This window comes from Oncorhynchus nerka, linkage group LG15 (genome assembly GCF_034236695.1).
Source record: "Oncorhynchus nerka isolate Pitt River linkage group LG15, Oner_Uvic_2.0, whole genome shotgun sequence".
NCBI classification, from domain to species: domain Eukaryota; kingdom Metazoa; phylum Chordata; class Actinopteri; order Salmoniformes; family Salmonidae; genus Oncorhynchus; species Oncorhynchus nerka.
This window is the reverse complement of record NC_088410.1, coordinates 60,965,892-60,984,059: the sequence shown is the minus strand read 5'-3', so window position 1 is coordinate 60,984,059 and position 18,168 is coordinate 60,965,892. Positions and strand designations below refer to the sequence as shown.

Sequence of the window (18,168 nt, the reverse complement as noted above, 5' to 3'; positions counted from 1 at the left end):
TTTCGAATATTCCACACTCCACCGTCGTTTGATACAGAGACAGAGAGTTTAAGACAGACACAGAAGACATCCGATGTTGACTGTAACAGTTTATTCAGTGATGGAGTGTCATTACACTGATAACTCTATCCAAAATGAAAAATGGCGTCTCTCAGATCTACGTACATATTTACAACAAAGTGCTTTGATTTCTATCCACATACTCGCTGTCAGAACAGCTGAATGTACCACACTACAAAAAGCATACATATACATGATAAAGCAATGCTAATTATTGGTCAAACGCGATACTAAGATGAACAAGATGGTTAGCTGTTGAACCATTTTGCACACAGATTAAATGAGCTTTATGGAATTGCATTACAGCAAATGACTGATTGATAGAAACACATCATGTTTGTTATGCACCAATCCATAATGAATAGTGCAGGAATGACAGTCTACACAGCAGAGGGGGGGTTCCAATATGACAATATTAGCATTAAGTTTTGTTAGCATAGTGATGCATTTTTCTAAATGACTTTTTCCACCATTTTCCCCTGGTTTTCAATATAAGTGTTGCATGGGAGGCTATACGAAGTGCAATTACGCCCATTGTTAGAGACATTTACTATTTGTACATGCATACCTATTATCAATGCAATGTCAAGAATTTTGGTTCTACTTATCGACCAATTACATTTATCAACACAGATCTTAACATGTATGCCAATATATATCTATATACGGATGAATAGGGGTGAGTCTTATAGATTTGATTAGACAGTTTGTTCAGACTAGTACACTCTGGAGTGTACTGCTGGATGCAATGCATTTGTAACACATGAAAATATATTTAAACATCCCCATTTCCCCTGTTTTACAATAACGTTGAGGAATCAAAGTTCAACACAAGCATATTTTCAGCTAAACAAGATTCAGTTTGTTTCATGTCGCAGAAATAGGTTTTGTTACAATTTGCCACGACTAAGACCAAAACGTGCTGGTGAATAGACTACAAATCATATTTGACATTGTAAACAAATCAAAATAACCCTTGCTGCGAGGATGAAAGCGGAGGAAACATTCTGTATTCAGCTCAGACTATAATACTGTAAAACCTTGTAAACAATATGTACTTGTATGTGAGGCATCATGGTCATATTTTGGCTACTTCTGTGTGCAGCAAGCCGGGTCTCCCAGTGCTGCTGTTGTGTTGTCAGGTCGGTGTGGTTTAAAGGAATGATAAGTTAAGTCCTACTAGGACCCTGAGGTTGAGAGTGGCCCCTGTGGACCCCTATAGCCCTGGACTGGTCCTGCTGGGGGCCCCTGGTCACCGTGGTGGCAGCCATATGCAAGACGCTTTAGCTGGAGACAGACAGTCAGACAGTCATGCTCAGTATGGTGGGGGCTGCTATGCCCCACTTGTGATGTGAGGGGGAAGGGGTGGGGGGGGTGGGGGGGGTGGTAGGAGAGGGAGGCCGACGGCTCGATGAAATTTGCATTGTCCTTGTATTTCTGTCTCAGGGAATGCTATTCATCAAAGGCCGGCCCAGAGTAGGAGGTGCACACCAGATGGGTGTTTTTACCCAGCTTAATTTCTCCACAGCTTTTTGCATTTATCACTCTGACACTAATTTGCCAGAGCCCATCTGTGAGTTGTCTAGGCCGGTTTCTAGCTCTCTTTCTAAAATATGAAAAAGTAAAATAAATGAGCCTAGAAGTATTCTAATAAAAAACACAAGTATTTAAATAAATAATCGGAAATGCTGGTTCGGTTTCTGTCAAGGGTGTCCCTTTCCAACCTTTTGCTTTTTTAAAAACATTTTTATGTAATTAAATAAATATTTTATTTACACTTAAATGCACCTGAATGATTGATACATACTGTACTTTCAAACATTACATCTTTGAAAAGGTATAACTCAGCAGTATCAAATAATTTTGCTGGTACATATTTTTTTCAGAGGCATGATCTAATATACAGCACAATAGAATGACTAAAACTCATAGGATCAGTTCCACAGTGAGCTGTTACCTTAGTCCTGAGTCCAGTTTTAGGCTGCTGGTGTTGAATTCAGTATTGGTTCCATTACACTGTACGGTACTGTAGGTTTGTTGAGTAATACTATTATAACCAGACAGAACATGGGATATATTGTACTGTATCATGTACATAATCAAGAGGTGAAATACCCTTTCAACTGGTGAACCAAGACATTTTTGCTGAATCTGTATTTGTAATTTCACCTGTTTCATCCCTGAATACTGATTTGTTCAGGAATAGTTTGCCGTACTTTGTCTATGTAAACCAATATCAGTGTGTATTAACAGTACAGAATACTGGCGATCACTTTTTTAATACTAGGACACATGCAGTATGTCTAATACCTCGATTGCAGTTCACTTTTAGATGGAGGTTGGATGTTGTTGTTTCTGGATTATTTACTGTTCAAATGGTATCCTTCCAATATTTTTAAAGGAACTCCTACTGATATGTAACAGAAAAAAGTAATCATTGTTGTTGTATGGATTCTTAAAGGCCTCTGTTCGTAGTAGAACCATCTCTCTTTTTTTTCCTTTTTTTCTTTTTTTTAACCTTCATCTATCTTCTCCTACCATTGATATCTACGAAGGAAGCCACCTTCCAGTTCAGAAACAAGTTACCTGATTTTATTTTTGTTCGTTTTTTTGCTAATGAAGACATTGTACTGTAAAGGTTATGGTGCAGTTCTCTCATCACAAGGAACTGAAAACACTGTCGCTCATAAACAAGCATTGGTTCCTTCAGGCGTTTCCTGGGGGGAGGGACTGAAGAGGAACACAACACAAAACCCAATCCTGTTCTCGTCATGATCCCTATACCACACAGTCATTAAGACACAACCCTAAACAGTGCATCTTGGTCTGAAAACAAACTCCCAGTGTATCCCCCATGGTCCCATCACATATCCCCTGTCTCCTGCCTCTCCATGGCCTGCTCCAGAGACACACTGCAACGCGTGGGGCAGCCTCTGTTAAAGGATGCTGACTGGCTCTGACAAGGTCGGTCTGACGAGGGATTAGCATCAGTTTATATAAGATAAGAACTGCAGGAAGGGTTTTGGTGCTGCTTTCTGGCTGGCTCTTCGGCAGCTGCTGGTGGAGAGTAAGCAAATAACACTGGTCCTTTTCACCACAGTGCCAAAGCCAGGCAATGTAATTAATGAGGATAGAGGGATAAAAAGAAGAAAGGTCACATGTTGGGATGGAGAGAGAAAGGGGGGTCCGTCTCACTCTCTCTCTCTCTCTCTGTCACCTCGTTCCCCCGACGGTTGTTTGAAAGAGAGATAGAAGAGGAGAGGAGAGGTGGCGTGCATCTCATCCCCAGATCAGGGCAGATGAATGAGGCAGGGGCAGAAGGACCTCTAGACAAAACGATCCCTGAGAGAGTCAATGGAGGGACAGCTGGCAGACAGATTCTCCTCCATTCACCGCTGAATCGGCCCTGATCAGGCAGCTGCAGCCAGACTGCAGACATGACATGCATTTTACTGAGCTGGTGGGTGTGTGGATGGCCGTGTCCTCATCTACCTCTGAATACACTACCCCCCTCTCCACTACCCCGGCTGGCAGACGCTTGCTCAATAGAGCTCAAACACACACACACACACTCACTCACACTTACACACTCACTCCGACCCCGGCACAAAGGCTGCTGCCTGCACGGACAGATGTACAGCTCCCTGAAAGAAAAGCTTCTCCTCACCCCCCATCACCGACCCCCTGGCCCCTCTTTCACTTCCCCTCTCTCCCTTCCTGTTCCCCCTCCACTACTCAGCCCCACACTCTAACCACCAAACCACCGCTACGGTCAGCCTCAACTGTCTGGAATGAATCAGGCACACACACAAGGCTTGTGTTTACGTAATACTCCATGTCTTGGAGTCTGCAGTATTAGCGAGGCGATGAAAGTGCTGTTATCTAATTACAGATTATTAAATAAATTATGGCCGGCTCCTTGGCACTTGTCTGCAGCAGATTTCTCTCTTGGCAAGAGCCTCTACTTTAACTGATGCTACTGTAAAAGCCTGATGACAAGTGCTGCAGATTCCTATTAGCTGCAACATAAGGACTATCTATGCCTCACGTGATCTCCTTTTTACCCTTTGATATTTAGAGATCATTTGTTGATAACATGAATAAATCAGGAATGAGGCTACTTTGTCAATTTGAAAATGTGAATCTGCAGTTGTTGCCTTCATTCTGGTTGATTATGTCAGAACATATCTGTAATGGTGCTTCATATACAACAAATGCACGTGAAAGACATGGCAATGCTCCATGCTCCTGTTAATACTGAAACGATAAATACTGAATAGGTTTACTGTTGAAAGCACTCTTATCCCTCTACTAGGAACATATCGGTTCAGAGTCTGCTCTGCTGTTTGTACCTGGTCTCCTGTTCGGTGCCTGGATATTTTAACTTTGATAAAAGGCTTGGAGTGAGAAACATTTCACTGTTTGTACACCAGACCATCAGGATGTGGCATACTGGGAAAAGAAAAGCAATAGCACTTACGGACTTGATTGAGAGAACACAAAAAGGAAGTGTCCAAGCTCGGGGTGGGGAAAAATAAATAATATAAGCAAAAAACCACAGGCTTTTATGAATGAAGGTCAGTAGATCTTGAACACCAGGTCAGAGATACTGGGCACCAGCAAGTCCCCGGATATCATCTCATTCACTTCTGGGGTGCAGTAGTCAGGGAAATCGAAGTGGGATCCTGAGTTGGTGTGAAACGCAGCATCAAAGTCTTTGTCCAGAGTGGCGCAATCCATAGGCATGCTGTCGAAGTTGGCGTTGGAGATGATATGCAAGATTTCCTCATCCAGCTCCTCGTCGGAGGAGGCCGACGACACGAATGAGGAGGAGCTGGTGGAGGTGGGGGTGGAGGAGCGGCCGGTGGAGGAGAGGGGCGTACGGGACTCCGATGAAGAGGACACCCTGGGGGACGACTCCGGGAGGCTCTGGGGTACAGGAGACCCAGAGGAGAGGCCCACAGGGAGGTTGGAGGTGGGCGGGTGGGAGGTGGTGGTGGGCAATTTGACTCTGAGCTGGGCTGTGAGATGAGGTTGCTGCTGCCCAGGGGTCATGGCAGCCTGCTGGTGGTGGAAGACGTCCAAGGCTGGCCTCTGCCCTCCTGGCTGGCTTGCTCCCTGACTGGCCATCTCTACATCCACTGTGTCGTCATCGCTGATGCCCTCGTCGTAACCTTTGAACTTATTGCCGTGGAAGCTGGCTCTGTGTTTGGAGGAAGGCGTTCGGACCTTGAGCCCTTTGCTGGTGGCTGTGGAGGATGCGGAAGCGGATGCACGACCACCCGTGTGGGACTTGCCTGTCTTCAGGGGGACCTTTTCCCCGACCCGCACGGGCATGGAGCTCTTGCTCTTCTTCCGGGGCCGGTACTTGTAGTCGGGGTAGTCGGCCATGTGCTTTAGCCGAAGTCTCTCTGCTTCTTTGATGAAGGGGATCTTCTCGTAGTCGGGGAGGAGTTTCCAGCGCTTGCCAAGGCGTTTGGAGATCTCTGCATTATGCATATCTGGCCACTGCTCCATGATCTTCCGTCTCTCGATTTGCGACCAGACCATGAATGCATTCATGGGCCGCTTGATGTGACCCGTGGGAGTCTTGCACCAGTTGGGGTCTTTGTTGGAGGGTGACGGTCCAAAAACCTCCTCCCCTTCATCTGCTCCCAGTCCTACGAAAACCTCTTGGCTCAAATCACTGTCCATAACTGCTAAGTATTTGTGTCCCCTTTGCTGTACCATGATGGAGGATGATGCTCTACTCAGACTGACGGCTGGAGTCATCCATAATCACATAGACACTCTAAGTTGTTACTGCAACGTTTCCTCTTCCTGTACCACCAAAGGAAAAAGACAAGCCATAAGTATCACCATCAAGGGTATCGCTCAGCTGACAGCATGACTGTAAATGTCACATAAATCTACACTTGTGTTTTTCCTTTCATTTTCAATTGTTACATACAGTATGGTCAGTACCACGAAGGCTGCGTTTAGACAGGCAGCCCAGTTCGGATCTTTTTTCACTAATTGGTCTTTTGACCAATCACTTCAGATAATTTTCAGAGCTGATCTGATTGGTCAAAAGTGGGCTGCCTGTCTAAACGCAGCCTTCGATTTAAAAAAGATGCCCATAACCCATCTGCTTTTAGAGGTGCAAACTAACACATCCTATACAAATCCCAGAGCACACAAATCATCTCCAACATTACTCACAACATTACTCACAAGTTAATGAATAACACCACTACCATCACTGGCTGGAAATGTGACCACTAGGACAAACACTAAAACACTCACCAGAAATTATGTAGGACTCTGCTTCAGTACCCTTGCCTCAGGACCTAGATGCTGAGTGTCTGAAAATAAGCCGGCTCCCTCTCCATATGTAGAGAATGGGCTGGCTCTGATGATGCAGTGTTGAGCTGAACCAGGTGGGCTTGCTGTGGAGCAGAGAGGAAATTAGTGCTAGAGTTGAACGTCTGGCTGTTTCTACAGTACCAAGCTGTCCCAGGCTGGCTGCATGCAGACTCTCTTTGAGTCTTTGTCTCTGTCTCTGTCTGTCTGTTTGTCTCTCTCTGTCTCTCTCTCTACTCTCGTTCCTTGTCTACTGTTCTCTCTAACCTATTCCCTCTTTGTAGGGACTGCCCCCCTGTCTGCTACTCTATAAACCTCCCAGTAGACAGTTCAACCTCCTCTGGCACAAACTCCTCCCCCTCCACCCACCACTCCGTGCAGCGGCTCAGTGTGTGTGTCTGTCTGTATGTGCGTGTGTGTGCGTGTGTGTGCGTGTGTGTGCGTGTGTGTGCGTGTGTGTGTGTGTGTCTGTGTGTGTGTGTAAGAGCAGAAAGTCTCCATACAGTGAGGCACAGGCACAGTGACAGAACAGGGAAACTGAGAGAGGGAGTTGAAATGTTAAACGAGGGGGCGTTAAATGTTTAAAATGTTAAGTGCAGTTTTAAAGAAGCTTGGAGTGTATCCTGCAAGACGGTGTCTGTCTGCATGTTTAAATCACAGTTACATAACTGAAAAGTGCTCTGTGTTATGAATCTGTTGACCAGTAAACTGTGTGGGTTAAAGAAGTGTGCATGTTGAATCGTGCCTACACACTCTCAGCGTTAAAAGGTCAAAGTTCACTGTTTGAAGACAAGCTGTATATTTGCAGTATGTTTCCCTGTCAAAATGTATAGTGACTGCAACATGTCTGCAAAATACAATAACTAAATTAATTGTATCATAAATAGGTAAGTTGATAAATTGATATGTGATGCAGAAATAGATAAAGTAAGTAATGAATTGATTTATAAAGACAGACCAGACCTTTTCCACAGATACTGATGCAGGTGATATTTTCCTTCTCAGCATTTCTGAGAACCCATACATTTGATGGGCTTTCAGATAAAGCATTTCAGTTCATGCGTAGCCTATAGGGGATACGAGAGAAGCTGTGATGCAGAATCTATGGATTTGAATGTCAAGTTTGAAGTGGAACGAAAAAATGAGCATGATGTCCTAGTCTGACATTAGCTATGTCATTATTGCTAGCCTGGAAAAGGGTCCATTAAAATGAACTATCATTATGTGAGTGGGCAGAACCATTAGGTTCTGTGCGGAGTGTGTCTGGTCATTCTGACAGACAGAGCTAGTGCATCAATACACCAATTGAGAAATCCCCAAACAGTATTTAGTAGACATCCATTCCAAATATGATATATATATATATATACAGTCTTGTGGTATAATTAATGCTGGTTAGTAGTCTGACAACTGAACTGCAACCTTGCACTTTCTTGGATGTTCCAATATTTTTGGGCTTTAATCCAAACCCCTCTCGTGTCATATATATATATATATTTTTGCTGTGTTAAGTATACTTATTATAAAGCGGCAAAATGGAACATGGTATGTTCTAAATCTCTCTCTCTCTCTGTCTCTATTATAAAATCCCTCTCTCTGTCTCTATTATTGCGTCTGCTTCCACAAGCACATTGCATTAGACTCCGGGCCAGCGCAGTGTCTGGATGTCAGACATATTCACTTTGACAAATACTACTGACGTTAGCCCTGGCACGGCCGCACACAAAATGACAACAACCCAATCAGTGGGCGACCTACTTCAGGCCCTGCCGAAATCCCTGAGCAGACACGTCTGGCGATTATTGCTGTAGTGGAGGCTGAAGGATTGGACCCCCTCTCTCTCTACCCCCCCACCCCCCTCTCACATGGGGCAGGCCTGGTGGAGCTGTCTGCCAGATAAGGGTTGGGAAAGAAGGGGTCCTGGGGGGCTTGGGGTGCATCAGGGGTGTGTGTTGGCCCCCCCCTCACCATTCTACCCACAGATCATTTTTCAGGGATTAGAGGTCTGCTAGAGAACTGCACAGCGAGAGATCCTCTGCTCTCATTTCAGACTAAAGAGGGTCTAACCCCCCCTGGGTTAAAAAGTAGAGTAATCTTTGGTCTTTTGCTGCTTTATATAATATGTTTTTTAATGAAAAAAAAATGTCTTATCATATCACACATGGCTATTGGTCACATGCAGTGAGCATTTTGATACCCACCAACCATCATGAAACCAAATTTGTAAATAAAAGTCAATATCCACTGGAAATTATGTGTGATTATGTATGATTATTCGTTGAAATGTGTCTGTTAAAAAATATATGACCCTCTAACCTGTATCCTCATTTCTTTGGACTCCTGAACCATTTAATGTCATTCATGTGTCCTTTTGTGTACCTTTAAGATGCTGTTCACTCTCAGCTGTGCATTCATTTGTTGTTGGCATTGCTCCCTCAGTGGTGCAAATGTATGCTAAATTTTCTTCATGAGTGGTTTAATGAACACACAGACACTGTGCATTTATGCATCAGCGTGCTTTCGCCATGCCACAAGACACATGTAACCTTTCTCTTATGAATACATTCATTTGCACCTTTTTTTCACATTTCCTTTGCAAATGTTTTATTCTTAGCCACTCTTTAAATTAAAGCTTTGGTGAATAGTCAGTTTGGTTAACTTGGCTTGCCCACTGCTTTCCATTCTGAAAAACACCCGCTGTGCTTTTGGCATGTTGCCTGCATTGCCCTTGTAAACCTGGCAGCGTGAATCATATTGTAACAACACCGCTGTCAAAGGAATGTCAGGTCGTGAGCTGCTTATGTGAAGAGCCTTGATTCTTGGCCAAATCTGTTTGGGGTGAGATGGTGTTTTTCCCTTGCGAAAAGGTCAAAGGGCACTCTCTGGCTGGACGAGGAGGGGGACGAGAAGGGGGGCGGATTACCTCCAACATGTGCACAGGCAGACAGCTGAGAGGTTCAAGATTTCGGCCCTTCCCCTCCCCTCTCCCCTCATCCTCTGACCTTTGACCCCACTGTCCAACGAAGCAAAGCGAAGCAGGAGAAACGAATGTGAACCGCCCCATCTCCCAGACTCTGACCCCTGACCTCTTTAAGACAGCTCCCCTCCCCCTCTCTCTGCTCATCCTCCTGTTCATTTATCAGAATAGCCACTACGCTGCATCTGAGATGCTAGAGGTGAAGGAGAAAGGGGACAGCCTACATTAACACATCCTGGTCCAGTCACAAACACTTTTACTGGGCATGCAGTTCCTTGTCTCACTGTTCTCACTCATCACGCCCAGCCACCATTACCAGCACTCAGCAGCCCATCTAATAAAGGAGGCCGCAATAACATTTTATTGGCAAGAGACGACAATGCCGTTTATATTCATTTAGCTATATCCATTCTGTTACTCTATTATCAAATGTCTTGCGGTGGCCTCCACTATGGCTTCTGTAGCCTACGAAAGGGCAATTACATCATGAACCAACTCCATGTGAGAGGCTGGGAGGACTGCTAACGGGGAAGCTGAGGAACTCACAACAAGGATGGCCTCTCTACTATTTCAAATGAGGGATTCTTGTTTCAACGTTGTTGTTTACCTTCATTATGTATAGAATGATGTCATAGCTCTATATGTTATGTACTGTAGGCTATAGTGCTGGAAGCGTCACTTCACACAGGAACCTGCAACGCGAGGTCATTTCAACATTTACTCTCTCTCCCCCTACCTTGCGCTTGAATTGGTCCGAGCCGCTGAGTGCTCTCAGGTTCTCCTCGAATGAGGGAGGAGGATTGGGCGGGTCAAGTCATTCCTCGGGGGTCAGTGTCTAAGTGGAGGCGATAAAATGAAATAAATAAAAGAAAACTCTGGCCATGTGGCATGGCAGTGACAGCTGAGGTTTAAAAGTGGAGCCTTGCTCAAGAGCACTTGAGACAACAGACTCCTCCCATCCGAAGGCCAAAGTGTTCCCCATCCACCAAACTCCTTTCTTATTCATGAGACAAACACATTGTTAAAGACAAACATTTCACCTAGCACTCCCATTAGAGCCACTAAAACCATCCATATCAATGCAGGTCTCTCTTACTCTCGCTACCATAGGCAACTCCATCTCCTGAGATACTGTACGTTCATCGACTTATTAGCATTTCATACGGTTTCAATGCTATTATCCCTTTGAGCTCTCTAACCTCCAGCCCCTCGCAGGTGCAAAAGCACACACACACACACTCTAGCGCACGCACGCACGCAGACAGACACACACACACACACACGTATGATTCACCTTGGTCAGTTATTTGGCTCAAATGATGAGCTAAGAAATGGGGGTTGACACTGAGGTGACATCAATATAAATATGTATAGTTTAGGCACCTACAGTGCATTCGGAAAGTATTCAAATCCCTTTTTTTGAGGGCTTTTTGTTGTTGGACTTTTTCTGCATTTTGTTATGTTACCGCGTTATTCTAAAATTGATTAAATTGTTTATTTCCCTCATCAATCTACACACAATATCCCATAATGACAAAGCAAATTTATATATACTGAATAAAAAAAAAAAACTGAAATATCACATATACATAAGTATTCAGACCCTTTACTCAGTACTTTCTTGAAGCACCTTTGGCAACGATTATAGCCTCGAGTCTTCTTGGGTATGATGCTACAGGCTTGGCACACCTGTATTTGGGGAGTTTCTCCCATTCTTCTCTGCAGATCCTCTCAAGCTCTGTCAGGTTGGATGGGGAGCATCGCTGCAAAGCTATTCTCAGGTCTCTCCAGAGATGTTCGATCGGGTTCCAGTCTAGGCTCTGGCTGGGCCACTCAAAGACGTGTAACCGAAGCCACTCCTGTGTTGTCTTGGCTGTGTGCTTAGGGTCATTGTCCTGTTGGAAGGTGAATCTTCGCCTCAGTCTGAGTTCCTGAGCGCTCTGGAGAAGGTTTTCATAAAGGATCTCTCTGTACTTTCTGTTTTTAAGTTGTAATAAATTGGCTAACATTTCTCTAAAACAGTTTTTGCTTTGTCAATATTGTCACGTTCTGACCATAGTTCTGTTATTTTATTCTTTGTTTTAATATGGTCAGGGCGTGAGTTGGGGTGGGCAGTCTATGTTTGTTTTTCTATGTTGGTTTTTGTGTTCGGCCTTGTATGGTTCTCAATCAGAGGCAGGTGTCGTTAGTTGTCTCTGATTGAGAATCATACTAATGTAGCCTGGGTTTCACTTTTGGTTTGTGGGTGATTGTTTCCGTGTGAGTGTTTGGGCCACACGGTACTGTTTCGGTTTTGTATATTTCACGTTTATTATTTTGTTTCAGTGTTCAGTTGCGTTTTTGAATAAATCAATATGGACACTTACCACGCTGCGTTTTGGTCCGATCCTTACTCCTCCTCAGATGAAGAGGAGGAAATCCATTACAATTATGGGGTATTGTTTGTAGATTTATGAGAATAAAGAAATATTTCATCCATTTTAAAATAAGGCTGTGACGTAACACAATGTGGAAAAAGGGAAGGGGTCTGAATACTTTCCGAATGCACTGTAACAAATCATAGTCTTGGCTTTGTCATTTTCACTGGAGGGCAGAATGTATTGAAATGGGATTTGGGAGTGAAGGGTACGACAGTATGCTCTCACTGTGCCAAGCTTGGACTCTAGAAGGCTCACAACTCTACCAACATTAGCTTAATAAATATTAGCATTTATAACATGTTTTTTTGTATTATCTCCCACTATCTAAGTATTTAAGTAAAGGCATCTGTTTGTCATTAAAGTCGATAGAGGCTTTTGAGGGGGATATCAAACCCCTCATAGAGACACATTAAATCTCAGCATTACGCTTTACTATGCGGTAAGACTTAAAGGCTGCCTGCTGATTTTGGGAGATCTATGTCCCCTTTGCTGAGGCGGAATAAACAGATAGTTAACATTTAGGAACTCTAATCTAAGCAAAAGTTAGGGATTTGTGGTGGATTATTACGCTAAACACACTCTAGGACTTTTGGTTTGTTTTGCATGCAATGACCAAGGAACATATGGTTTGGGTGAGGCTCAGACGGCCAATAGAAGTTCATCAAAACAAAGTTCATCCTCTTAAGCGTAATAAACAACTCTGTCTGTCATTATAGAAACATGTTTTCTAGATGTTTTCTGGATATTGGCTAGAGAAAAATAAAGCAACACTCATAAGAACATTGTGTTGAATTCTCGATCTTGCACTATTTGTCACAGAGAGAATAATTCATATTGAATGGAGAATTCATTTGTTGAGAAAGAAATGATACCCTATTCCATATGTAGCTTATTACTTTTGACCAGAGCCTATTGGCCCTACAGGGCCCGTGTCATATCTAGTGCACTACATAGGCAATAGGGTGCCATTTCAGATGCGGCCTCTGACTCACTCTCATGTTCATGTTCTCTCTCCTCAGAGGCTGCTTCATCATTATTCCCATCACTGTTCAGGTCCCCTAGGAAACTAGCTTCTAGGGGAAATGAGGCCATCTTTTTCTCAGCCCTGTATTTATAATCTGCCCTCCCAGGTAAAGGACAACAAAGCAGCCAATTACCTCTAATCTAGCATGACTCATGGTAACTAGCATCAGGGGATGACCAGCCCGAGGAGTCTGTCTAGTCCTGCAGATTAAAAACAGCACAGATGCCCGACTATACTGGGCGCGCTGCATGTAGATAGAGTAGGAATATCGTTTTTTTTGTGTGTGTGTTTTTTAGAGTAAATATTTTGAAGTATGAAGCACCTCTCAAACAACCACTCACATCGATTTGTGTGAGTGAAAACCCATTGGCGAAGGAGAGGGTGAAGGAGAGGGAGAATGATGAAGGTGACTGATGTGATCTGGTTGACTTGGAACCCCCCCTTCTGAAATGTATTCTCTGTAACGACGATTGGTGTTGGAAGTTGTTGTGACGTTTTGTCTTCTCTGCCACTGAGGTTGCCTGGTGTGTTTATGGCCAGAGAAGCAGTGATGTCACATTGTGTTGACACTCCCACTCACTGGCACTGGATTGTTACGCTGCTGCGCTCAGTTTCATAAATGTGTGTATATACTGTACAATGTGTGTGCTCATGTGTGTCTGCATGTGTACGTGTATACTCCCCATCCCCATCTTCACCGCCTCAGTCGGGCGGAACTCAGTTCTGCTCTGCTTTGCTTTGCAGTTCCTGTGCAAGGAGCAGGAGGAGTGGAGAGGAGCCCTGCGAGCGCCAGAGGTCACAATCCTGTACCAATTACTGTCTGCCTGCCAGGCAGCCCCAGCCCAGGGTTTAATATTCCTTCCCCTCCATTTTGATCTTGGCAGTAGGGGTATGCCAGCATGATCAACCCCCCCCATGGTGGGACCTGCCTCCCCTGTATCGCCCTCAGTTTTGATCTCTCTCCAAGGCTGGGCTGAGCCCCAGCTGTGCCCTGCATGCCAACAGGGAGGCCCGTGGATGGAAGCTGCTCTGCTCCCACTCGGTTCGCTCTGCCTGCCTGCCTCTTTCTTCAGCATCTGCCAGTTTAAAGGGCCTCTCCTTCACTAACGAGTTGATAGACTCCCTGTAACCTCTGGCACAGTGAATGCTAATGCACCCCGGCTCATGCTGTTGTGTTCTGGGACCTCTACCGTGTGAGGAGAGGCTGTATTGTTAGTGTTTGGCGTTGGAAGGAAGCAGGAGAGAGGAGTGCAGAGTGAATGTGAATTGCTAAGGCCAGGTGAGACGATTTCTGATTGGTGATGACTTTCCACTGTCATAGGCTGAAAGTGCAGGTATCTGTAAAGAACAAGGAAATAACTAGATACCTTTATTGCATGGCATTGTACAGGAACTTGCGTATTCCCTTTATTTGTGCCCAACCTTTTTCACTTCAGTGATTTCTACCATTGGCCTGTAAAACCAGCCTTCTGTCCTCCTTTTCTGCTTCCAGTTATACCTACTTTACTAGTTCTCATCTGTGAAACTTGCAGCCTGCCAATATACTGTTCTTAAGCAGGAGCAACGACTACTCTTGCATTTCCTTTCAAGTCAGCAACTATTATGACAGCTATGACATCTAGTGAGATAGAAGCAGAATGCTTGAAAAAAGACTCCATTACCAGTGTGTATCATTCACAATAACTAGGGCCCGACTTGCCCAAAACCATGATCTCATACAACCGGATATGATTGGGGTCTTTCTAGGACACCTCTCCTACATACACCTCACCAGCACTCAATCACTCCTGTAGGTAAAACAGATCAGTATGTCTTCTATCTCTCACTCAGGTGCTAGAAGAGCTCTTCTTCCTCTCTGTATTTCAGCGCTGTATTGGGGGAATCAGCCTTGACAGCTCTGCCAGTAAAATCACACCGGCTCCCATCAGACACCATTACATCGGAAAATGACAGACATGAGGTAAATGAGTGGCGATTTACTGCCATTTAAATGCAAGACAGAGTCTGGGAGGCTTGGCGGCGGCTGCAGACCCTTCCATCTCTGTGTGACTTTGCCAAGAAGGGGCCATACATTTCCAGCAGACAGACCCCCACAGGGACACCTCTCAGCAGCTCTGTGCTGTAGCCAGATAATGATTATTACCTCTGACTGAGAGTGATGGACATGAGGAGACAGAGAAAGAGAGAGAGATAGACAAGAGGGGGAGCGAGAGAGAGAGGAAGAGTGAGAAAGGAGAGAAAGAGAGAGAAGGTGAAAGGGAGAGGAGAGAGAGGGAGAGAGCAAGAGAGAGATACAGACAGAGAGAGAGACAGAGACAGAGGGAGCGAGAGAGAGAGCTAACCCCAGCTGAACCTGTAGAGGCAGCCATGGCAGCACGTCTGGACGATGAACCTGAATAACACATAACTTAAAGTTACATGCGTCACCCCGGTTCTCTGATATTATGAGTGAGACATCTCACTAGTGGGATTAATCAAAATCTCTAAGTAGCTTGAATAGCCAATTATACAGATCTGTCGGAGACAGACAGGTCGAGTGGCGAATGAGGGAGCCCCTCCACTCATGCTTAAGAGCCACTTTCCCGCCCTCTGATCATTCTCGAGCATGTCGAACTCCTATTGCGAGAAGGTTGATATATGGTGAGTGTAGGGTTGCAAAATTCCCAGACTAGGGTTTCTGGAAAACCAGGCAATTTTGCAACCCTAGGTGAGCTGTCTCACTCATAATATCAGAGAACCAGGGTTATGCAAGTAACCTTGAGTTCTCTTTCAATTACTCGTTTTGACACCTCACTAGTGGGATATGGCCAACTCCCGCATCGCTCACGCTCTCTGAAGCCAAGCAGTCTCACATATCAACCGTCAGAGGCCCTGACACTGAGGACAGTATGTGCCAATGACGGGGCATTGACGTCTAGTCGGTAGATCCTCATAAAAGTATGAATGGGTGCCCTACAAGCCATATCGCAAATCTCCTATAAGGAGATGTCCTTGAACAGTACCAAAAGATGTAGCCATACCTCTGGTGAAGTGAGCCCTCAGGCCTTCCAGAGACTGTAACCCCTTGCTATTATAGGCCAATATAATAGCTTCCACAATTCAATGTGACAACCGTTGACGAGAAAGGGGCCTCCCCTTGCAGGGATGCACCCAGGACACAAAAGAGAATACGCACAACACGCGTACTGGACACTAACGGTGTCAATAGAAGGGAAAGCGGCAGGTGGATTGCCGCTAACCTTAGGCATAATGGTGGGGTTGAGCAACAAGATAACGTTGGAAATGCCCCGGGCAAAACTTTAGGCACAAATGATGAACTGACGGTGCATGCAGCTCACTCAATCGCCTTTTTGGACGTAAGGGCGGCCAGTAAAGCGGTCTTAAAGGAGAGATATTTCATCTCCATGTTTTCCAGCGTCTCAAAAGTCTGCTGTGAAATAGCCTCAAGCATAATAGACAAATCCCATGACAGGACTAAAGACTTGGGAATTGGACGTAAGCGACATGCCCCGTTCATGAAACAACATAACAGGGGATGTTTCTCCACCGTGTTCTTGTCGAAGCCTATATGAAAGGCAGAGATAGCGGAGAAAAACTTCCCTCTGTTCAAAAGGTCTTGCAGAAAGCATAAAACCTTGGATACAGAGCATTGGTAAGGAATGATCGGTTTTTGGTCACGGCACTTCTCAAAAACGCACCACTTGTTTCCATACAGTGAGCGTGTAGAAGGGGCTCTAGTACTCTGGATAGTCTCAATGACTCTGAGAAGCAGGCCTGTCATATCCAGATGTAACCTCTCACGGGCCAGGCCCAGAGGGGAGTAAACAGGAGTTGCAAAGGCTTGTTGTACAGCAGGAGAATGATCTCTGCTATCCAGAGCTAGCCTTGCAGTTGACGGGCTACCAAGATGAGGGATAAGCGTTCCCCCGGAAGGAGTCTCCAGTGCCCTTGATAGACATTCCCTCTGGACATTAAGTCTGCTCCTATGTTCAGTATGCCCGGGACATGAATCGTGTGTAGGGACAGTAGATGTGCTCTGCTCCCCATAATAATACTGACCGATAGTCTGTGTAAGCACAGGGAGCGAGTGCCACCCTTGGCGGTTGATGTACAGTCGTATTGTCCGTTCTGATCAAGACATAGAAAGTGTTTCAGTGAAAGAAACACTGTCAGCAACTCGAGGTCATTTATGTGAGCAATGCAGAGTTGTGGGGTCCACACTCCACGCGTTTATTGCTTTTTAATCATGAACTGTGCCCCAGCCCGATAGTGACGCATCTGTCATCATCACTTTCCTCGTTGCCACTACCCCTAGGGGAGTGTCATTAATGAAGATCGCAGTGCTCTTCCTGTGGCGAAGAGCTGAGAGACATGCAGAGGTCACCTTTATCTGACGATTGAGGTGACACCGTGTACACAGACGTTGGGCAAACACCCAGCACTGGAAGTCTCTCATTCTCAGTAGGCCGAGAGGTACTACATCAACTCGGTACTGGTATCCCGTGTACAGCGCCTTCAGAAAATATTCACACACCTTGACTTTTTCCACATTTTGCACATTTTGCTATTAAATTTAGATTTTGTGTCACTGGCCAACACATAATACCCCATAATGTCAAAGTGGAATTATGTTTTTAGAATTTTATACAAATGTATTAAAAATGAAAAGCTGAGTCAATAAGTATTCAACCCCTTTGTTATGGTAAGCCTAAATAAGTTCAGGAGTAAAGATTTGCTTAACAAGTCACATAATAAACTGCATGGACTGTGTGCAATAATAGTGCATAACATGATTTTTGAATCACTACCTCATCCCTGTACCCCACACATACAATTATCTGTCAAACAGTGAATTTCAAACCACAAAGACCAGGAGGGTTTTCCAATGCCTTGCAAAGAAGAGCACCTATTGGTAGATAAAAACATATAAAAAGCTGACATTGAATATCCATTTGAGCATGGTGAAGTTTTAATTACAATTTGGATTGTGTATCAATACACCCAGTCACTACAAAGATAGAGCCGTCCTTCCTAACTCAGTTGCAGGAGAGGAAGGAAACCGCTCCGGGATTTCACCATAAGACCAATGGTGATTTTAAAACAGTTTCAGAGTTGAACAGATGTGATAGGAGAAAACTGAGGATGGATCAACAACATTGTAGTTACTCCACAGAACTAACCTAATATACAGAGTGAAAATAAGGAAGCCTATACAGAATACAAATATTCCAAAACATGCATCCTGTTTGAAACAAGACACTAAAGTACACCTGCAAAATATTTGGCAAAGAAATTAAATTTATGTCCTGAATACAAAGCATTGTTTGGGGGCAAATCCAACACAA

The 18,168-nt window shown here is 44.6% G+C and overlaps 1 protein-coding gene across 1 annotated transcript; it reads right to left on the bottom strand.

Annotated features, from left to right (window-relative positions):
* Nucleotides 1-3,790: 3,790 nt before the first annotated feature.
* On the bottom strand, nt 3,791-6,672 carry LOC115143022 (transcription factor SOX-4-like). Its single transcript, XM_029682986.2, has 2 exons — nt 6,346-6,672; nt 3,791-5,880 (listed from the first exon to the last, which is right to left on the bottom strand). The coding sequence occupies exon 2, from the start codon at nt 5,830-5,832 to the stop codon at nt 4,639-4,641; it is 1,194 nt and encodes a 397-aa protein (XP_029538846.1). The 5' UTR covers nt 5,833-5,880; nt 6,346-6,672; the 3' UTR covers nt 3,791-4,638.
* Between the last annotated feature and the right edge of the window lie 11,496 nt (nt 6,673-18,168).